Consider the following 23,572-nt stretch of genomic DNA (forward strand, 5'->3'; position numbering starts at 1 on the left):
ACTCAGGAACACATTAGTAGGGCGGTGAATGACCATTTAATATTCATAAACAAATATAATTGCACCGTAATGCATTCTTGATGTGCTTACATAGTCAGCTAGACTACTAAGCACCTTAAACTCTTATAAATGAGCTAAATATACAGGTACTTAGTGCGCTTCACTTAGTTATTAGATCGAGGTCAATACTTCATTTGTTATCGACATTTTATTAAAAATATGTACAATGAACCTGTATTGAGGTGAATCTGAAACGATACGAATAGTCAGTCAGGCATAAATAATCAAATTATTTTTACCCAAGCATTAATAAATCCTTAGATCAGGATTTGTATGATGTAAACTTTTTTCATTAATGTTGAAATTCAATCTCAAAATTTATATGTAAATATCAAGGTTACGTCATTTCGGTCGAACCTGGATGTTTTTATTACGGGGCGTGTTCGCGACAGTTCAAGGGCGTTACGGTTTACGATCACTCGTTTCCTCGTAATTCTTACAATTTAATCTTTACGCTGATTACAAAGGCAACATTAAGCCCTATTCGGTAAATTACTTTCACTGTTAAATCTTAATTGTCGTTAAATTAATTATAGTTGATTCTTACATATCTATGGTTGGTTTTATTATTTTTTACAACTTGTAATGTAAAAATAGTGTATTGTATACTAGCTGAAGCCGCAACTTGGCCCGCTTAGGATTCGTTTTCAGTCGAAAATCCTTATAGAACTTTTTTACAACCCTGTATTCCCAAATTAACCCCCCCCCCCTCACCTCCTCACAGGATGAATAAAGGTCTTATCGAATTACATCAAAATCGTCTCAGTGGTTTAAAAGACAGGTTTTATAATATTAGTTGTAAATTTTATATCAAAATAATGAAATGACTCCATATTATATCGTATTTATAAACGAAAGCAGATGTTAATTTAACATACGCACATTTTATAACTACAGTACCGCTACTTACGACTGTGTTCCAAGATGATTACACGAATCGTTTCGCTCGATAAAGGGTTCTATTGCAATACGAATAAAGATTGTGATTGCGTGTACGCAAATTTAGTCGCCAGATGCCGCAAATGTTTAGCAGTTCAAGGTTCTCAGATGCCGTCGATTGACGTTCTATTTCCGGCCGACACGTGCTTTTTTTACCTGGCTTTGAGCGAATTCACGAGGCTGAACACGTATAATAATTAAAGCGTAGTTATTTATATAAACTATGTAAGAACGTATTGAATCGAAACAAATGAACGTCGGCATTATTTTTATATTATATGTGGTCGATTAAGTATGATTCAAACAAAGACCTGGTAGGATTTTAAAGCGGGACATGCATTCGATCTTGACGCCATAGGAGTGGTTGATGCGCTTAAGTTGAGTTCGTCGTATATGAATACCCAAAAATCTTTAGGCAGTTCCTACGTCATTAATGGATCAACACGGGTGGCATCATATTGCGGATCGTAATTCGAATTCATTTTGTACTTATTTGATATTTGAAAACGGTACGTCGAAGATCGTGTAGGACAAAATGAAACGTTCGACTCTCTAATATAAATATCGATTCGATTAATTTTATTTATATGAAAGAAATTTTAACGAACTCGTTTGGTGTTAGGCTTCATTATGTATTCATTTGTGATTCTGTTCTTCGCTAAATCTAAAGTAATTTGTAATATAAACTCAAACTCAAATTCCTTTATTCAATATATAAGCATTACACTTACTTATTGATAGTCAAATTAAACACTACCACCGGTTCGGAAAAGAAAACAACCTGACCTGAGAAGAACCGGCGAAAGAAACTCAGCGGGTCTTTTTTTTTTTTTGTCAGTCAAATTAAATACATATATTGAATATGATTAGAAATAGCCAGGAAATATAGCCATAAACTTATAACGTTAAAAAAGAAAGCAAGTTTGACGAATAAATTAGTCTTAAAGATAACAGGACTAGAGCAAATATTTCATATAGATGAACAATCTATGTTAATATTATAAAGAGATTGAATTTGTTTGTTTGCACGTAGGGGTAATCGCTGGTACAGATGATCAAATTCTAATAAAAATCAATGTTAGAAAGCTACATTCCTGAATGCTTCAGAGTATATACATTATATTTTTTCCATTCCATCAATGACAAATTTGTATTTATTTAATCATAATATTTACAATATAGACAAAATAATGATCAAATTAACATTTCTTACATATTTTTAGTACACGTACTTTTAACATACAGACATGGCTCGGTATAATCATTTTTTGTTCGTTTGTTTAAATTAAAAAAAAAAAACATTTTAGGCAAATGACAGTAGGGGAAATGGAAAATTAGGCCGAGTAATATTAATACAGATAAACAAATTTAATTTACATTGTTTTGTTATTTATTTAGAAATGTATATATGAAAATAAAATTATATATATGTATATATGTGGGTAATTATACATAAGTATCTACATAACATATGATTCATAGTTTCAAGTTAATGTAACTTGTTAAATAACGATCGAAAAGTGTCTGTTGGCGTAACGTATAATTTAGTTTTCCGTATATAATTTTAATGTTTTCTTAATAAACCCAATGAAATGAGTTTACGGTCTAATGTACAAGAGCAGTAATGCTACGTTAGAAATGTTACCTTAAATATTACGCTATTACTTTAGTAGGTCACATATTAAACCTTTCCGAGAATTTGGTATGGGTAGCTCAAGCGCAGGTGGGTTTAAGGGTATGAACCCATTATTGGATTAGACATTGTCTAAGGCGTTATTCGCACACATTCAACGCTATAATGTATTGATCGTTTACACATAAGCTTAGAGTGCAAATTAATTTCTTCGCCCACAACCTGTCCATCTATCTCAGTTCACAATGCTCATACGATCTTCAGTAATCGTATTTGCTTTTTTTTTTTCTTGCAACAGAGTACTTAATGTTTCTTTTTTATTTCAAAATTACGTGGCTTTGACTGATAATTTTAAAGTTGATTCAGAGAAATAATATTTACGAGGTGATGGTTTTATAACATGATTTTTCTGACTGTATATTTTTTGATGATATTCATTTTCTATTTAACGGAAATAACTATTTCAGTTAAGTGTTAAGTTAGTACTTATCGGCTTTGCTATTTTCTGTGAGTGTATGTTTAAATGTAAGTAAAATAAAGTAACAGTAGTAATAATAGTCAATATCCCACTGCTGGGCGAAGTCGTCTCCTGTTTTGAGAAGTTTTGGACAAATTAAGCATATAAATGTAATGATCCTGGTTATGTAAAGTCGCACTTTGGGTATCTTCGAAACCCGACTTGTTATGATACTAACCAGCAAAAGTATTCCCATTCAGATAATGTTGGTAGTGATAACGAAAAATTTGACAATTCATTTTTCTTACAGTACTTAAAAAAAAATATATATATATATATATATATATATATATATATCCCGCTGAGTTTCTTTCGCCGGTTCTTCTCAGGTCCGAGGTGCTAAATTCCGAACCGGTGGTAGATTTTTGACAATCAATAAGCAAGTGTAAACACTTCTATATTTAATAAAGATTTTTGATTTGATTTGATTTGATTTACAATGCGTCGGCCCCAAACAAATGGGTTGAGAACAAGCTAATGATCATGGCGACGCAGTATTATTGAATTTTCAACGACGAAACAAAAACGTTCCGTCTTTCAAATAAGCGTTCGTTATATTAATGAAGTGCAGAGCGAGCGAATACGTCCACGTCACTCAATTTATATTCACGATTCATTCATAGTGAAACCTGATATGACGGATTTCCACATTACGTGACAGCCTAACAGCTCTGACCTCAGTGTCGAGAGAAATTGTTAATTTTGTTAATTTCAAAAATTGCCAGCGTCGTCCCAAGGTTACAGCGTAATGTTTTATGTTTTTACATCGTATCTCTGTTCCAATTTTGATACTTCCGTTTGTCGAGGATTAGTTTCAACTGTATCATTGTTATGTTCAAACAGTAATTGTTTGTCATCTATATCCTTGATGTAAGACTCTGAGGTCGTCTCTATTTGTTCTCGGCGTTGATTATTATTTTTTACTGTCGTAGCTAATAGCATTCTCGAGATATGTTACATATATTTTGGGATGACTAAAGTGCCCATTGTCACAGAGCGGAGTAATTCAATTAAAAAAATATATTGTTGTTTAATTTTATTTTTTTTTTTATTACCAATGAATTAAAACGTACATACATTTGCGTTTGTCTGAATATGAGAGACTTCATCGATGTTTCACATCCTACTTATTCGTGCAAGTCGGTACTATTGTCTCGATGTAAAGGAAGGGAAGCGATTGGAAAGTTTCTCCTATAGAAACATGTATACGTAATATCGCGTAACCATAACTGTCATCATTGAATAAAACTCGTATGGAACTAGTTGTTGGATGCGGCTTCGCTCGCGTTTTAGGAATCGGTAGTCACGTGCTGGACGTAAAAGATTACCTTAGAATAAACAATTTATGTAAATGCGTGCGTTTAATTGGTACGCGTCGTTACGTAGATATAAGGAAATAATTACGATGCAAATGATAAATTGAGAATAATATGCAAAACGATTTTCGATAAAATTCGTATAAAATATTAATAAAAGTTTCATATTCATATTAAAAAATTAAAACCAAAAACCGATTCTCCGTAATCAGAATTAGTTTAATGAGATGATCAGAAAACAAACCCAACTATACCGAGTGTAAAATTTGAACCTTTTACCTCCAGTAGATTCGTCGAAAACACGCGGTTTAAAGTCTATTAGACATAGAAAGTGACTAATGACTAATGTAGAGAATACTAAAAATTAAACCAAAGAAAATGTTAATTGAAATTCGGTTATTATTTATTAATTGGCGATTTATTTCGTCCCGTACTGTGTTCAATTTAAATGCCAAGGAACACTTACGAATATAAAAAGGTTTAAATTGGTTAAACGATGTAGCCTATTTTAAAGTGATTGATATTGATTACTTCATATTTCTTCGATCAGAGAACATTGGCCTTCTATAAATATACAGAACTGTACCTATGAGTCTTAAATATTTAATGTATCTATAATCATATATAATGTATTTGTAGAATATTTATAAAGACTTAGTTTCTGTATTGCTACAGATAACAAACTACACGTCGTTATATCGTAACCTCGAAGGAAATGTTTAGTATTTGTGGTAAAGTGTGACCTTCGAGTCAGTCTAGTCTGATATTAGTACCTACTAAAATATTTCTGAATAAAGATGAATAAGTTTACTTCGATATATTTCTTTTTTTTAATTTATTTATTTTATTAAGGACAACTCACAAAACATACACCATTTATAGGTTAAAAATAAAGGTAATTACATTTTTTAGCTAACTGTTGTTTCAATTAAAAGTTATCACGGAATGGAAAAGGACAGTTTTATCTATTAACCTAACACAACTTTTTTTCTACTATGTTATACAAAACGGGGGAAAAAAATACTAACAATAATAATACAATATAAAAATACAAATTACAAAAGACAAGACAATTACAAGACAATTATTTATTTAGAATATGTACATTTTATATTTGCATTTGTAACAATTACCAATGTGATAACTCACAAAAAGATTGAAGACCAGAACAATGATGATTCGAATTTGAAAACATCTTAAGCGGCAATTCGGCTTCACTAATAATCGATAGGTGGACGGGAATTTACGTTACATAAGAGAAGAAAAAGAGAATGAGATATGTATATTTAAGAAGTTTAACTTCTATCTCGTGTTAGCTAGTAATCTTTAAGTAGAACAGGTAAATTAATAACATATAAGAATAGAACTGATAGATAATTATTATCTATATTTGCGTTTAATTGCTTTGTTTCCTGATATCGAGTGCTACGGTAGAATTTCCTCATAACTAACCAGTCAACGTTTTCGTTTTCGTATTATCGCAACGACATCCTGATACGATCTGAGAACATGACGGATATTACTTACTCGTTCGTCGTACGTTTGTTTACTGAGAGGTATATTATTTAATATACAAGAAAAGTAAAAAAAAAAGTGCAACCTCTGATTGTACCACGGTTGGGTTAAGGTCTTCTCTCCTTTTGAGGAGTCAGTTTGGACTTTCATTCCGTCACGCTGCTCCAATCTGACTTGGTGGATACACACCTGACAGTTCTTATTTTCAGATCACTTGAAGATATTATCTTTCTATAAATAATAAACACATTTAAGCACATGAGTATTAAGTATAGTTCGCTGGGTTTGAACCGACAATAATCGGTTAAGTTTCACGTGTTCCAACCATTGGATCATTGCGGCTCACATATAAAAATAGTTACATAATATAATAGAGCTCGTGTACTAGTTTACCGCTTTACGGTCGACACCGCGCTATTTATTCTCGTTGTTTTGATGTGATTTCAGAGATCAAAATATTTTGATCGACCTCGTTACTGAATGTGTCAACGCTCGTCAGCTCAATCTGGCATTATTTTTGTACGTCAATAATATTTTCGTTTCAATCTAATTATAAAAAAGATATGTATGTAGCAAAATACTTCAGTGAGCCGGGAACCTTAAGCGATATTACAAGAGTTCAAATTCGGGCAAGAACCTCTGAATTTTCATGTAGGTACTTATTTCGTGTTTATAATTTATCTCAACTCGGCGGTGAAAGAAAAAATTGTCATGTGGCGGATGAGAATCCGACACGAGTATCCCAACAACGCGCATTAGAGGGTGGTTGGTGGAGTAGTCCAAATTTTATTTTCGAAAAGGAGAAGTCACTCTTAGCAATGGGATATTTACTTCAATATATTATTTTACGTTACCATTTTTTTTGTGAATAAATTTTACATTAGTTAATTTACTTGTTATCGTTGTCGCTACAAAAGGCCCTCTGATATTATTAATTAGCAAAACTTCCTTTATAGGCGAATGACGAAAGCGAGTCTCGTGTACTCGAGGTGTTGACGTCATGTATTGTTTTGTTGATGTTACGTTCACGTTCATTTCGAAGCTCTATTTTTAAGTTCATTGATTTTGTTGACAGTAAGTAACAAAGTATGTATGTATTTGTAAGTAAGCGTGCGTTACTTACGTAATTAATCAATTCCAAATGGTTTTCGTACCTAATAATAAAATAAATACATTTATTTTATAAACAGAGTGTGTACTGCAGATTGATAGGGTGCCAGAAGAGAAGTTATTTTCAGTTGATAAAATTTTAAATATAATTTATGTAATTGCATTTAAATTTATAAAACTCATATAGTTTACTTGAATAAGATCAAGTAAAACGTGTTTTTATTTGTTAATTACATAAGATCAGAATTGTGTGGGTCGAGATTCACTGGTCGTATGAATCTTATTGCAATAAAAACTAACTAAATTTAAGTTGATGCTGAAATCACGATTACAAATAATAGGAATTCTCATTCTAGATTCACTATTACTATACCTCGACTGGTTGCACGAGACATATCGATAAGATTTGATCTTGCCCGACCTTCGCTTTCGCCTACCCTTCGACCTCTCTCTGTCTCTCCACGTGATACTAATATTGGTATCTGTCTCCGTCAAGGTTTTCTCGCTGATTTACAAACAAGTCTGAGTATCATTTGATCTAGTAACTTTTACCATTAATTAAACAAAACTCTTATCATTATAAAAAGAGATTTGTGGTAACCTGACAATTTTTCAAATTTCTCAGTAGCAGTTCGATGTTTTGAATTTGGCAATGTTAAATCTTCCGAACCTTTAAAAGCTTAAAACGTAAGTTTTATCTCGGCCGTGTCGGATTGCCGTCTCATCCATCGTTTTATGAGGGTTATGGAATAGACAGTGCACTTGTGTGCGCATCATTAGAAATATCATAATTAATTTATGACGTAACAATTCATTTTGCAGAAGATATTTTATGCCAGTATCCATATCTTAGGTAGTGTATCTGTGATTTATATACTTCGATACCGTTTGACTGATTACCACAAAAGTTGGCTCATGTGTATTTTTTTTTTATGACGATGATTGCAGTCCACTTTGTTGTAAATCGTCACTAGATATTTGTATAGACATTTATATCGCTCAACCGATCGGCGTGACAATTGGTATGTATAAAAAAAATATATAGACACAGACAGGACGTCTGGTGGGTTTTGCTAGTATTAATATAGAAGGCAATGTCCTCGCTGTCTGACTTTTAACCTACAGCTTAAACTGTAAGACATAGATAATTGAAATTAGGATAAGACCCTCGTTTCGTGATGTAGACGCATTAAGAAAGGATTTTGAAAGTTGTTAAATCTTCTAATTGACCTATTCATAGTTAAATACCCTTTAGAATTTCCAAGGCAAATAAACATGATCATGTATGTTTCGGGATGGGGTGAGATCAACGTCTACTATGATTATATTGGCTATTGTAGTCTTACAAACACACTAATATTCGACAATATTATGATATTTTCTTCAGTGTCTGTGGAAATAATTTGCTAAGTTTTCCAACAGTATTTAATCTTGAGATCTTAGTGAATCAAGGTTGGGGACTTGTAAAGCGCTTTATTAATAAACAATTTCAGAAAGTTACCAACAATTAGACATAAAAGTGCTAATAACTTGAGATAATAAATAGGTTTCTTTGTCACCAAGGCGTGTTGTCAACACAAAAGTTGTCAATTTTTTCATAATCGGAGACAAAGTTTATTTACGCGACATTCATACCTGACACTGTTACTTTTACAGAATAACTATTTACTAAATAATAATATTTTAGTCTTAAATCATGTTTTGTACTCAATAACAAAATTAGTCTATTATTATTTGAAACTTATATTTATTATTTGTAATTGGGAGCAACGATCGCAAAACAAACATCGACAGAATTTAATAAAGAAAATTATACGGATAAATAGTCTCGATTTTAAACAAAGGGGTTATGTTCAAGATTGTTTAGAACTTGCGTCCATTATTAAGGTGTTTGATATTAACAGCAAGAAATAACTTAATTATTTCTACGTAAATGCTTAACTTAATAACATAGAACAATCGGCTTAATTATTTAAAAATTATTATCTATTTGCTAGCCAATTGTGCAGGAAGTATTACTGGGACCAGGCGAGTGCGCAAATACAGAAGTGCTCTTTATACTCTCGAACCTCATGAACCGTTGGGATGGCAATCTGACACGAGAGGAGGCATCCCATCAGGCACAGGACCCAACGGCTCTACGAGCTTTTTAGCAATCGAAGTGTTCCAATTTTTAAACTTCGGGCTTTTACTGAGAACAGTTTGACGGAAAAACCAAATAATATTTCATTTTTATAATATCAATAGACGGGTAAATGGACCACCTGATGGTAATTGGTGATCACGATCCATAGACAGACGCTGTAAGAAACATGGCTTACATCACACCAATGCGCCAACCTTGGGAGCTAAGTTGTTAAGTCTTTTGCGCCTATAGTTACACTGGTATCCTTCAAACTGGAATCCAAAACTTTCATGAATTGTTGTTTATCGGTAGAATATTTTTGAGTGGGTGGTATCTACCAAGACGGGTTTACACAAAACCCTACAATCAAGTAAATTATATAAGCGTCAAGCCTTAAGCTAGCAACTTACGACGTCGAGACAGTTAATTATCTAATTAGCTCAAGTAACACATAATTAATTTATAATCGCACAATTAAACATAACATTATGAATAGACTGACTGAATTAATGATTAAAAACTTTTAGTTGAAGGTTAAGTTCGTTGTTTTTATTACTGTTGGAACTAATAACTCAGACAATGGACTATTGTTTTCAGCCAAAGAAAATGTAATGTAATTTCGTACTGTTTATTTCTTATTGCCAAACTTTTCTTTTGAAATAATGCGAATAAAACGTTTTTTCTAATAGATGATCAGGTAATTCAGGTCCTTATCCGCGTTCTAGATTAGACCAAATATAACTTCCATTTTGCGTATAACCTACGCGTGAATCGTAATAACTGAATCATTAAAATCATTTTTTGGAAACGGAGTGCTTTTAATGATAGGTTGTTTCCACCGCCATATGTGTTGTTGGGACGCTGTTTACCCCATCGTTTGCATTTCGTACACTTCTGGTGCTCCTTGGTCATTTACTCCACGATAGCGTTCATTTGCATTACCGAAGATATTAGAGATATTGACAAAGTTACTAATATAACTGATTTTTTATGTAAGAAGTGCACATTGTTCTACCTGAGGTAAATTTGTCACCACGGCCCATAGACGTTCTTCCGTCAACAAATCTTTTGCCTTGTATAAAACCTTACGTTACGTTTACTGTTTGCTCACTTACGCTTCAAATTGGAACGCATCTACACAAAATGTTTTCTGTTTGTTAATTAGAATAGAGTATAAACTGAGGAGTTTGTGATACCGACCCCCAGTTAAGCTTGCAGAAAACTTGATCACCCGTAGATCTCTTGCAATCTCAATCATATTAACATGAGAATTATATACGTTTCATGCTATTGCTTGAATTGATAGGATGCGTTACTGAAGTATGGAATTTTCTAGAACAAATTTATCTAAAACATCAAGTGTCATGTCAGAGCTATTCTAGACGAGCTTCTAGGGTTATCGCTCTCCGGCGCCGGTCGCTCCATGTTTAAACGTAGTTTTGTGATACGCGCGACGCATTGTATTAATCATTCGTTTATCTTTCATTGTTGTTTATTTACTGTCTTGTCATATCATCGAATATGTTTCAAATAATTTCTAGTAAATAAATATTTACATCTCGAGAATTACGACCTGTGTTTTAACGTAATAATTATTCTATTAACTTTATTCCAATATATGTACATATGGGGTACATATGTATTTGTGTTCTCTTCCGCCACATAATGTTCTTGCTTAAAGATTTGGCAACATTTTACGATCAAACACAATCCTGTTGTCAACCCTCCTCGGGAATGCTATTGTTTTAAGAGACCGTCTGTTCGTTTTTTTTCTTTCTTTTGCTTAAAAGTTACTTTCAACGATTAGTCTTATTCCTTAGGCTGTCTCATCCTCAAATGTATTCTGTTTGTAATGTTCATTGCTGTATATTAAAAGGTACTTGTAATAAAGACTGATTTCTTCGGGAATACTCTTAAATTGTCTTCTACTACACACAAGAAAGAGTGATCTGCTTTAACGTGATTAAATAAAGTTGCAGTGTATCTGTTCTTAGAAAGCAAAATTATCTTCTCTGTACTGTACCACAGGAGATAATTTCAATCAATAATTTTAATCCACAGATTTTCACGTACAATCTATCCAGATTCTTAAAATAGTACATACAAAAAACGCCCGTTTCTCAACTTACTAATAATAAAATATCAAATTTGAAAAAATAATACACATACGGCTGTTTTAACTATAAATTTTGTTCAGGCAGTGGTTAGTGAGACACAGGGCTTCGTTTTCGAATATCAAATCAAAGATCACGGAAAGAGAGAAAGGAGGTTAAAGTAAGATACAAAAAAGAAGATTTAATGAAATGTTACATTTATTGTTTTACAGTTGACGAGAAGATCTTCTGCTGCCACGGCGGTCTATCTCCAGATTTACAGGCGATGGAACAAATCCGACGGATCATGCGACCGACCGACGTGCCCGACCAGGGCTTACTCTGCGACCTGCTTTGGTCCGACCCGGATAAGGACACCGCCGGTTGGGGAGAGAACGACCGTGGCGTCAGCTTTACATTCGGCATTGAGGTATCGTGATAGCTACAAAAATAATCAAACACACACGGCCGAAGCAAGAGCAGGTCGAGGCTTTCTAGCTATTCAAGTTTAGCTTATGTGGAAGTTTAACACAGACGAATCTAGCATAACCGACCATTTTACCAGTACCAGTATACACTGAATATAAATTGGCCCTTAACATTTTTTTTAATATAATTTCCGGTAAATTAATATCTATTGTCAAAGGTAATCGCAATCACGTTATCTCGTCAAACGCAATTATAATTCTAACAATCGCAGTGTAATATACTGTACTCAACTCGATTGTTCTTGAACTCTCGCAATCTCTGTATCTTATCAACTTAATCATGAATACTATCCTGCGTGCGTTCATAATAATAATCAACAAGTATACGATTCAGTGAGTTTTTGGATAATTTTGATAAGAGTTAAAGCCTGTTATTGTTGCACTGTTAGATGAATCCCTTCTATCTTTTTTTGGATCATATATCTTACTTGGTGGTAGGGCTTTGTGCAAGCCCGTCTGGGTAGGTACCAGCCACTCATCAGATATTCTACTGCCAAACAACAGTACTCAGTATTGTTGTGTTCCGGTTTGGACGGTGAGTGAGCCAGCCAGGGAGTAACTACAGACACAAGGGATATAACATGTTCCCATGGTTGGTGGCGCGTTGTTAGGAATGATTAATATTTCTTATAGCGCCATTTTCTATGGGCGGTGGTGACCACCTACTATCAGGTGGCCCATATGCTCGACCGCCAACCTATGGCATGACCATACGAATTGGTGTGTTTCAATGGATTTTCCAAATCGATTCATAGATGACGAAGTTTTTCGATGACAAACATAAAATCGTATTGATAACATTCTTTTTTTCGAAGTCGTTCAAATATACAATGTATGTGCGTTGTTATCGTGTTAAATACTTCAAATATTACTAGACGATACTTTTATACACATGATACGATCTAGTCCAAAAATGGTATAGTCATTCGTAATTCGGTGGTATAATGAATAATCCGGCAGATACTAAAAGAGGGGGGACTTAACAGAAAAAATAAAAAATTATAAATGATTCCGAGAAATATGCAACTTCAAAGAAAAGTACAAAATTTGCTTCCCAGTAATATGTGATTACTTTGTGGGCCTATTTCCGCTTGTTTTTCTCATATTGAAACATTTTTGGCGTTCATATATCATTTGTGATGGTCGTAGAAAATGGTACTGTTTTACTCAAAACGGGAAGTTCATCGTAAAAACATTTATTATCGTGAGAGGTTATAGAAGGTGTTCTCTTGGTTTATCCGTCGATTTAATTAGCGGTACAAGGAAAAACTCTCAATTCTCAGAACATTGGCAATACATCGTTTCTGTGTCATTCAATCGATTATATTTTTTTCTCCAAAAAAATATATATATTCTTGTAACTACATTGCTTATAATAAAAAAACTTGTAGTATATAATTTAATCAAATGTAGTTCTTTCACAAATACATTACCAATAAACGAAATGCCTTATGTATATACTTAATGTACAGTACTAAAATTTGTTTTATTCCGACTTACGTATGATCTTTAAGGTCTCCTAAAGTATTTTGCTGTGTATGTGTGCGCGTTTTTTAATGGAAATATATTTGTGTGTACATAAATGATGTTATTTATTCCAAAGTAATTTTATCCGATGCCTAATTGAATACTGAACAGCTTTTTGATCAAGATGTAGTATAGTAGAACCAACTAACATACAGCAGATGATGATATTATATATTTAATAATAAAAATATAGAAAAAGATTGAAGTATTGTTTTATCACGTGTCTATAGAAAAGTACCTTGTAAATAAAATCTTTTTTTTTTTATAAGCGTATTCATATATCGAACACGTAAGCGTCTCGACATCCCAACAAAAGCATTCCCAAGGAGGGTTGGCGTCAGGCAGGCGGCTGGAAGCTAAAGTGCCAAATTAAGCTTTTTTTATTGTCGACCCCAAAAAAAAAAGCCAAGCGAATAATCTCATCATGCTATCAGTTTGTCCGAGCATTTAAACGTTTAAATTAATATATGTTAGTACATGTTTGAACGTCCCGTTTTCGTATGGCTATGATATATACAAAGATATCTCTCCCATTTGCCTCCCCTTAGTGTCCAAAAAATTACAAAAGTATCTTCTTAGCGAAATTTTACGTTATGAATCAACCTATGTTCCAAACTAGCTTTCTAGTTTTGGCGTTGTTAGTCAGTCAGGACAAACGATTTTACAAATGTAGCTTAAGCTTAGTATTCACGCTTGTTTACCGTGTAAAAGGCGTTTTAGTGCCGACGTATTATAGGTCAATTTACGTAATAAGTATTTATTGTATGAAATACGTATAATTTCCAAGATTATAAACACATTAATGACGTCTCTCGATCTTATATAATCGATGTATCGTATCCGTAACGTGCTGACTTTTTAATTGACCCGTGTGCAAATATTTAAGGAAAAAGGATAGCTTTTGTAGTGATTATTGAAAAGGTGTTTTTCCCATATTCTATACATAGCAGCATAATAATATTCGATCCTGAAACAATGATTGTTATGTAAGCACTGTTGTGTGACCTTATGTCCTCTAGAGAGCACACAATTAATCTAACTTAGGCTCGGGTTCCATCACAGGACATAATATTTTGTTAAAAACATCATTGTAAATCTGTTTATTTGAAAAGAGCAACTATGCGAGTTTCTGGCCGATTCTTCTCGCTGGAGGCTGCTTTCCGAAACGGTGGTAGTATTTAAATATCGACGATTCAAAAACGCTTCATTGTGAAGTTTACTTGAATAAAATTGATTTGATTTGACTTGTACTTGTAGTTTGTTCAGTCATAATATCGTATGTAGTCTGGTACGTTTAAACGTTTGAATACCGATAAATGTACATTCAACGTTACGTTCAAATTAGGTGCTATCGACTGTTTTCAACAAGATTCGCTCATATTTCTCAGTGATTTTGTTGTGATTTGCCTTCATGTAGTTGAATTATCCGTAAACAAATTTCATTATATTACATTTTTTTTTAATTAAGTTAATAATTTATACATATACATACAATACTACCTACTAATTATACGTAGTATATTGTTTGTGAAGGCGTATAACTTGACAAGATTATACATTCCAATCGCAGGAGTTTAGATAAACCAAACCGACCCTAGATTTACATATTTGGTGCGATTTGCTAATAGCTGAACTACGAACAGTTATTGATTAATAGATCTTTATTTATAATTATTCTACTTAACTTTTTACTTGTACTTGAATTATACTGTCACTGTTCCGATAACAATTGGGACGACATTTAAAACGCGACATTTTCACGTGCCCGTAATGAATACCGTAGATTATTCTAGATTTCGACCAATTCAATGTTAAAATCGTTTATTATATTTATACTCGTGTGATTGTAATTGGTTGTAGTTATTAAATTGTTTTAAAAACAAATCGTCTTGTAACATTTTTCTTCGCCAAGCAAGTCGTCTACAGAACCGGTATAAAAAAACTTGAATCGTTGTAGTTTATCGTCGGCGAATCCTCAGGCAAGGTACGGGTAATGGAGATGACCACACCCTTTTCGAGTTAATAATCAAGCGTCATTTGTTTCGGTGGTCGTTGTGCCGGTTTTTAAGGTTTTTTTTTTTTTTGTTGAAGTCATCATTCCTTTGTACGTAATCGATGAATTGAACTCAGTTAAATCAAAATTGTACGGAGAAAAATGTTTGGCATTTTTTTTTTTTTTCGATTATTGGCCAATCTTTAATGGCAGCATGTTATTGTCCTTTGTTTATTATGGGGCAAGGGACTCTTTTTTTTATATTAGATTTTAAAGCTTATTAAGCTTTGTTGCTTCAGTGCAAGTTAGTAAATTAACATATAGCAAAATATTATTTAACACGTACGAGTTTCCTCGTTGTAGTGGTTTTACGATTAAAAACGACATCTTCTAAGCACTGGACCAACTCTTTCAAAATCTTACGAATGTTGATTTCAATGTCCTTGCAAACACCGGTATCACTATGTTACCCAATTCTATCTCAATCTTGTTATGTTTGAAAGTTTTGTAATGAAACCTATTCGTCACCAGGTGGTGGGCAAGTTCCTGTCGAAACACGAGTTCGACCTGATCTGTCGGGCGCATCAAGTGGTCGAGGACGGCTACGAGTTCTTCGCCAAGCGGCAGCTCGTCACGCTGTTCTCCGCGCCCAACTACTGCGGGGAGTTCGATAATGCAGGTCAGACGACTATCAGACTATTGGCTCAACGAGTCTGAACTGTTGGTTTCTTATGACTGGAAAAATAAATTCAGACACTCTGAAATAATAAAATACAGATTAAAGATAAAATCACCAAAGGCATGGGTGACATTGTTGGAGATACAAGTATAAAAAAGTGTTGTTTGTTTGCTTTCGAAGCGATTTGTATATTTATGTAGAAGCAAGTAAATAAAATCGCTCGTCGAAACAAGACTGATGAGGCGTGTGTAAAATGGTTATGATTTACTATGATTTTAATCGGAGTTGGCTTGTATAAACTAGTCCATCTCTATTACCACAAACGACGTGACCTTTGATGCTGAATATATTACAATTAAGGACAGGTCCCGCGTGACTGCCCCTCCCAGTGGTCTGAATGGTCATAACCTTTTTTTTTCGATTAGTATCAAACAGATGACCTAGTAACCATTTAATGTAAATTCTCATATTTTCCATAGCTGTGAAGTAATATACTTTAAACAATAATTTGGATACGTGTAACGGTTGAATTTAACACGTTAGTTGTCAGTCGTAAAAATAATTTTCTTGTTCTTTATGAACTAAACGACTGTCAATCGATAAGCAATGCCATGTTTTTTTTTTGTGATGAACTCACTGTGATGTCAAAAGGCTTAACGCAGTCTCCCCCCCCCAGGCGCGCTGATGTCGGTGGACGAGACGCTGATGTGCTCGTTCCAGATCCTGAAGCCGGCCGACAAGCGCAAGCTGTACTCCGGCCTCAACATGGGCCGCCCCAACACGCCGCCGCGCGCGCAGCCCAAGAACAAGAAGAAGTGAGTCGCGCCCGTAGGTAGGCGCCCGCCGATGGGTCGCCTGGTGGCAAGCGGTCACCGCTGCCCATAGATATTAATCATTCCTCGTGTCACTAATGCGCCACTAACCTCGGGACCCATCCCTCGTGCGAGCTCGGAGCACGACAGTGCTGGGTGCTACCGCGTGGCGGTCGAGTGGGTGGTACCTGATGAGAAATTGGACCAAGCTCTATCGAGTAGATGTCAAAAACTGTTCGATATAGAAACATTACGCTGATCGGCTGCTGCCTATGTAATAAAATTCTGCGTTTCGATCTTCAGCTTTTCATGGTCGCGGGGTTTGCTCGAATAATTCATTTATTATTTATAATTATCAAAGTTTTTGAGGCTTTACATTATTTTTAATGACATAGTAAAGGTATTAGAAATATATCGACCGGTGAGTACTTTAGTGAGAAATGGTTTATTATAAATATTTATTATTCTTCCATTCAGAGATATATGAAGCCAGCGAACTAAGGTACAGACTCAGTGTGGTGTGCTAAAATAATTACTAACAAAGCACAAAACATCATTAATTATTTCTAAATCTCTAAATGACAATTATTCTACATTTTAATCACACTATCGCAAAAATTAAATGAGATCGCCCGAGAGTGCGAACCGCCTATAATTTGACCCGCGCACCGGCCATTGTTTTGTTTTATCGAAATGTTAGCGTCTGTTTCCTCCGACGTCGCCGAGACACATTGTTAATTAATTCTGCGACGACTAAAAAGTCATCTGTATGTATTAACGGCATTTTTGATACTTAACTAATTATCTATTTCGTTGCATAAGCTAAATGTATAAATATTTAAATTGAACATTGTTAATAAATATATTGTATCGATTTATTTTTTTGAGAAGTTAACATAAAACTATCATTACTCATCCGGGTCTGTTATACTTGCTGAACCGATCTTTGCATTTTGTCGAGCAAGTTCGTTGGTGTGACAATTTTATATTAATAATTTTTATGTTAGCGACGTGATGAATAAGATTAGTGTCTAGAGATGTTATGTCGTAATGTTGTAGAGATACAAAAAAAAAAAAATTGCGTTCGATTTTTAAAATTTCAAATTGTGGAATAAAATTGATTTTGTCTCATTGAAGTATAGTTTGTGACAGAAGTTTAAAAATCGAACGTATATTTTTATTACGAGGATCATTTTTAACGTGTCTGTCCGTCCCACAGTTAAACCCCCGACCGCCGCCATCGCATCGAAGTCGACGACTTGCATGGATTCCCACGCTAATTAATTATCTTTTAATTAATTCAATAATCATCGCCATTTCCTTTCAAATATTTGAAACCCGTAATATTTCTGCCTATAAATGTATCGCCTTCGTATTGTCGATTCTTCCACCTTCAAACAAATTCATTTATTTATATTCAATTTTTTGTTTTGTTAACACAAATTCACGTCGAATAGTTTTTAATGTTTAATTTCATTCGATTTAACAATTGCTGGACAATTGTGTTCAGTGTAGACATGGGCTTATCGGCTAACAAAATCTTTGCCTTGAGTTACAAATTTAAAAAAAAAACACTAACTGTCACAAGTATGCAACATTCACTTTCAAGTAAAAAACACGTAATCGAAATTCCAAGCTCAGAGCTTCCTTATAGCGTGAGCTGCGAGCGTTGTAAGTGTAAACAAATGGCTCCGGGGAGTCCAAGTAGGAGGCGCGTAAGATGTGAATGCTAGTATGTATTATTGTATGTTCGTTCGTATGTCTGCTCTTACGCTTGTGTCGTACTCAATATCCATATTTGTAAGGCGTTACGCGATTTCGATGTAGCATTCTAGGATTATTTAGCAACAGTCTCACTGCCAATGAACGGAAACGGATCGCTCCGACGGCAAGTAAAGCCGGATTGTGACATTGAAACCGCGCAGCGATATTAATTAATGACTTTGAGTATATCGGATAAACGTTTATAATTAAGTAGTAAGCGTAATTATTTGTGAACAGCCTAGGTCTTCCGAGACGATTACATTTTCGACGTTCCAACCGTCCCCTAGTGGTTGGACGCTTCTAGATCATGGTGTAGTGTGCTTTGTGCGTACTTCGTGTCTGCGATCCCGCGCTGTATGAACCTTTTTGAATAAGGCCGCTTCCGCACGGACCGTTTTAACTGACTCTGTTTTTAATCTGTAGTTTTACTTTTGTATAGTGCAATGACCTTAATGAAATGAAAATAAAAAAAAATAAAAATATTGAACGTGTTTTATTAAATGAAGCGATTCGAATCGTATAAGCGTCTATTTATAATAATTATGATAAAATGTATTTTATTTTTTGTCATGTAATTATTAATCGGTCCGTGTCCAACTCCAAACAGTAACATTTAAAAAAAAACATTGGAGCGCGGGAAGCGATGCATTGAATCACTATTTATTTTCGCTATGAATCAGACTGAGCCCCGTACATGGCCGATGGCCGACTAAAATCAATGATTTATTGATGTATGAACAAGAGAATTGTATATTAATTTCGTAAATAAAATACTTTCTGAATATTTTGAAGTTTTATTTTCTACCTTATATAGTACTTTTTTTTGTATTTTAAATTATGTTTGTACATTACACGTGACAGAAGATCTTATGATTCTTACTTCTCATTAACATTTACTAGTAGCGTGTAGTACGAGAATGAAGTCTTTATAATCTGTAAACAAAGAAAAATATAAATCTGTGGCCTGGTTCTAAAAGGGATAAAGTACAATTTAGACTTGGTGTACACAATAAGGCATTTGCCAAATACTTAAAAAAATATACCGCCTTGCTTATGTCCAACAGTGGACTTCTTCGATTGGAACAGTGTAGATAGAGTGGGTACCTACCTAAACCAGATAATTTAAAATACAAACCACGACGAATGTATGTAGATTCATAGGTAAGAATCTACCAGCTCGCACAATCACGGGTTTCAAGTTCGACAGCAATATGTTGAGTAAGAGGCGACGGGGCTTCACGCCCATGGTCGGCCAAGCGCTCTGGTACGCAGCCGTTGTCACGCGATCGGCCTGCGCGGGAAATTATTAAAACAAACATCAACTAACTATAACACTTTTTGCTATTTATTTTTTTGCAAATAAAAATACAGTAAAACCATGACATGACAAGTTGTATTGATTGTGGTATTAAAAGGAATAATTTACGAAATATGAATACCTGTAAAATTATTTGGTTACCGAAATGGCAATATATATAAATGTCCAAAGCGACCGCTCCCAAGTACTCGACAGTAATCATGTCAAATTTCTGAAATAAATAAACCTTATATTGTATTTACATATATGTTTGCACTTTTCTTGCAAGAAACATTTTTAACGTCTTTGATGCTAAGAATATATAGCGTTAATATTAGTAAGGGGTAATATCACGAGATGCAGATTTTTTTAAGTGCTACATAATATCTAAATTATAATATTCATAAAATATGTCTGTTAATCCTTATTCCTACAAAATTAGGTATATTTTCCTGTTCGTATTATATTATTTAACTTACTAAAGTAGCAGCATACAGTAAGGTGCACAAGTACAGTGTGACCTGTACAACCCGCAGCACGAGTAACGGCGACACGAACTTTTCAAAACGGTCCTTGTATTCGTAGATTACTTGACAGATCCGTGCGCATTCTCTAAGCGCATCGTTAGTTGCGTCATCATATTCAGAACTGTATATATCTACATATATTCATATAACGATTACTTTAACAAACATAAAAATTCTATGTATACAACATTTGACAGCAAATTGACGCGATATAATTGGTCGAGAGCTTGATTAATCTATGATATTCACTATGGATTTTCGAAAATATGGCGTTTTGAACGTCGACGAAACTGTTATCGTAATTTGGGAAATAAAATTAAAGTGGATATAAGTAGTTAAGAGAAATGGTGTTGTATTATAAATAAATATATAATAATCACAAACTCTTAACAGTGCAAAATATAGCTGAGTTATTAACGAATCGGATGAAATACGTAATATTAAAGTTTGTTTATCTTTATTTCACTTCGATTGAAGTAGGCTATTTTCAATGGCATAGAAACGTATTTAAGTAGTATTGTCTCACTTAGGCGAAACAAAACAAAAATAAGCAAGAGGACTTTACTCGAACGCGTCGGTACTGCAACAATTACACTGGAACCTGCCTTCAAGTAGTCTTTGTATACCTCAACTTGTACTGGTCGTCATTGCGCTTGTTTAATGCCACGAGTTACTTATTAGGTAGGTACTTAAACTTACCGAATTCTGTTTTCATTCCAATGTAATTGCGTCTCTGAAAATTAAATGAATTACAAGATGGAGTTTAAGTATCTCTGAAATAAGATTAGTTCCTTTAATACGTTGAGATGTTATACAAATTCATTTCGTACAAAGTGTAAAATAAATCAACATATAAAACATTTAGGTTTCGTCCGCATGTTAGGAGGAGCATGCTTTATACTAAATTTCAACAAATTCGGTTCTGTGTTTTAACCGTGAAAGTGAAACAGACAGACAGAGCTATTTACGTATTTATAATATTAGTATAGATTAATGGCAAAACGAAGCAGAGTGTCTTAAGGCCTAACTCAGAGTGCTCTACTACCTCTTGACATTCAGCTAATATTATATAATGAAATTTTAATCAAATAAATTCACTTACCACTTTGTTGTCGTAATGGTATTTTGAATCGACCATTTCGGTCGTGTTATACAGGTAGTTATGTTTTTCGTCATCTTCTATAACGATGTATTGGCTCAATAACGCGCTATGTTGGACCCCTCCTTCAAGGACGGCAGTGTAACGCACATTACGAAGACAACAGCATAATAAGTCTAACTGGCCACATAACAAGATAGCGTTGCAAGCGAAAAAAACTCCTACAAACATTTAATAACATTGATGAACTAATCTATAAATGAATTGCAATTTATAATATAATAAATATTACTGGTTAAAACAATGAAATCTCTTATTAACACTCAAAATACTACCACCGATTCATTTCAAACAAGAAAACACTTCAAAACTAATCAGAAAGGGCGTAAGACACTTGACAATCTTCTAACTCGTGTGATTGACTATTATAACGGTTTTTAGCTTTGCTTACAAATCTTTAAATATAACAAACTCTCACCAAGTTGCCCCAAAGAAAGCGCCACAAAAGCCTGTGCCAGACATTGGCGCAAGAAAATCAAAATGATCAAGGGTGTTCGAGTGACTTCTGTATAAATCCAAGGTTGTAAGGATTGATTTGTCCAAACTAAAAGAGAAACATGATTATGGTGCAGTAGAATCCATGACAAATCTACTTAGTTATATTTTACACAAAGGTACCTACTTCATAAATAAATAAAAAAACATCTCTATATCTCTTTAAGATTTGATTTACGATTTTATTTATTTTAAATACATAATTGAGTGAATAAATTATATATTTTAGTGATTGATAAGGAGTATAATTATTAAGTTACAAATATTACAGATAGGTCGTATAAGTTTTAAAGTGTATCAGCTTTTCTCTCGCTTCCCTGCAATTTGTGAATGCGATTCCGAGAAAAGGGACGGAAGTCCGTAAAAGGCAGCAGAGAAACCGCGTGCTGTTTGTATTGACCAATGAGCGTGCAAAGAGCTACAATTTGCTGGCACCAACTCATTTATGCGATGTTGTTTCGCTCGTTTTTTGCTTATAGTGGGAAATTTAAAAAAAAAGTCACATTAACGTCAAACTTACGGTGAAGTACTACAGGCATGAACACATACATGGTAACACTGAATAGAGTGCAAGCTGTATAGAAGAAGGCAAAATTTTTCGCCGTCTTATAACTTTTCACCATCGTCATATTCGTTAACCCTCGAGCTGAACGCCATTTAAAATTATTGTTCATAAACCCAACCAAATCGTACAAATCATCTTTGTTTGTAGCGAAATAAGAAACGATAAGTACAGATGCTATTAACGGTAACCCGTCCGCCATTTTATCTAAGCTCGACATTATGTCAATCCATTCAATATACAAATTCACGAGTAACGACAGTAATAAATTAAGAAGTACAAATAAAACGAGACTCAAATATATATTATTGATGAATATTTCGCATTCTTTACGAGGCTTTACAAACCAATCCCAGCACCCGACAGTTTTAAGCGTTATCTCCAAAAAATGTGTGTAATTTTGAACTCTTTCAGTGTTAATGGAATCCGACTCGTTAGATTTTAATATTATTTTCTTCATTGTAAAATAATTTAAATCAATGTTAACCGGTTTTCGAGTTATTTGCAGTAAAGTTCTGGATTTTATGAAATTATGCCGTTGGGTATAAACTTATATACAACAATCGTTTATCGATTTTAATTATTATATATAATATTCTTATAAAGGAGCAGGTAGAATCGGATTTCTTATTTTTTTGCTACAAGTAAGTGGACAGGCAAATTGGCCACCTGATGATAAGTGGTCACCACACAGAACACAACAATACTGGGTATTGTTGTTTGGCGGTGAAATACATGATGATCAGTTGATCATACCCAGGCTTACACAAAGTAAGCTAAAGAGATTCTTCCTTTTCAATCATAGTAAACTATGTGACATATCTATTCTAGAAAGAGGCGACTGGGGTCTCTGTTTGGCATATTTTAAACTAATTTTTGTAAGTATCTATAATCACACAGTGAGGCAACTTAATACAATGAGCTCAAAATATTTTAAATAATATATGAATAAAAATATTCG

General features: G+C 34.0%; 2 protein-coding genes across 3 annotated transcripts in view; one reads left to right on the plus strand and one right to left on the minus strand.

Annotated features, from left to right (window-relative positions):
• Positions 1-19,355, plus strand: part of LOC113395475 (serine/threonine-protein phosphatase alpha-2 isoform) — a 34,239-nt gene extending 14,884 nt beyond the window's left edge. The window contains exons 5-9 of one of the 2 annotated variants that reach the window (XM_026633058.2): positions 11,542-11,738; positions 15,848-15,995; positions 16,672-16,810; positions 17,285-17,309; positions 18,027-19,355. In XM_026633058.2, the coding sequence (XP_026488843.1) occupies positions 11,542-11,738; positions 15,848-15,995; positions 16,672-16,810; positions 17,285-17,294 (494 nt within the window). In that variant the 3' untranslated portion in view covers positions 17,295-17,309; positions 18,027-19,355. The remainder of the gene's footprint in view (positions 1-11,541; positions 11,739-15,847; positions 15,996-16,671; positions 16,811-17,284; positions 17,310-18,026) is intronic. The other variant, XM_026633059.2, reaches the window with a different exon arrangement.
• Positions 19,356-19,371: 16 nt separating this feature from the next.
• Positions 19,372-23,110, minus strand: LOC113395478 (putative odorant receptor 85e). Its single transcript, XM_064218382.1, has 8 exons — positions 22,570-23,110; positions 21,973-22,098; positions 21,498-21,715; positions 21,095-21,128; positions 20,348-20,526; positions 20,011-20,100; positions 19,707-19,862; positions 19,372-19,504 (listed from the first exon to the last, which is right to left on the minus strand). Exons 1-8 carry the CDS (start codon positions 23,069-23,071, stop codon positions 19,448-19,450), a joined length of 1,362 nt encoding a protein of 453 aa, XP_064074452.1. The 5' UTR covers positions 23,072-23,110; the 3' UTR covers positions 19,372-19,447.
• Between the last annotated feature and the right edge of the window lie 462 nt (positions 23,111-23,572).

Source organism: Vanessa tameamea, chromosome 21, assembly GCF_037043105.1.
Source record: "Vanessa tameamea isolate UH-Manoa-2023 chromosome 21, ilVanTame1 primary haplotype, whole genome shotgun sequence".
Lineage (NCBI taxonomy): Eukaryota > Metazoa > Arthropoda > Insecta > Lepidoptera > Nymphalidae > Vanessa > Vanessa tameamea.

What these genes read in the sequence shown, in the direction of transcription:
- LOC113395478 (XM_064218382.1), bottom strand. Translation starts at nt 23,071, where the DNA reads ATGAAGAAAATAATATTAAAATCTAACGAGTCGGATTCCATTAACACT. An exon ending in ACCATTACGACAACAAAGTG is followed by an intron (nt 21,129 to 21,497) that starts GTAAGTGAATTT and finishes TTTAATTTTCAG; the next exon opens with AGACGCAATTACATTGGAAT. An exon ending in GTAACCAAATAATTTTACAG is followed by an intron (nt 19,863 to 20,010) that starts GTATTCATATTT and finishes TTTCCCGCGCAG; the next exon opens with GCCGATCGCGTGACAACGGC.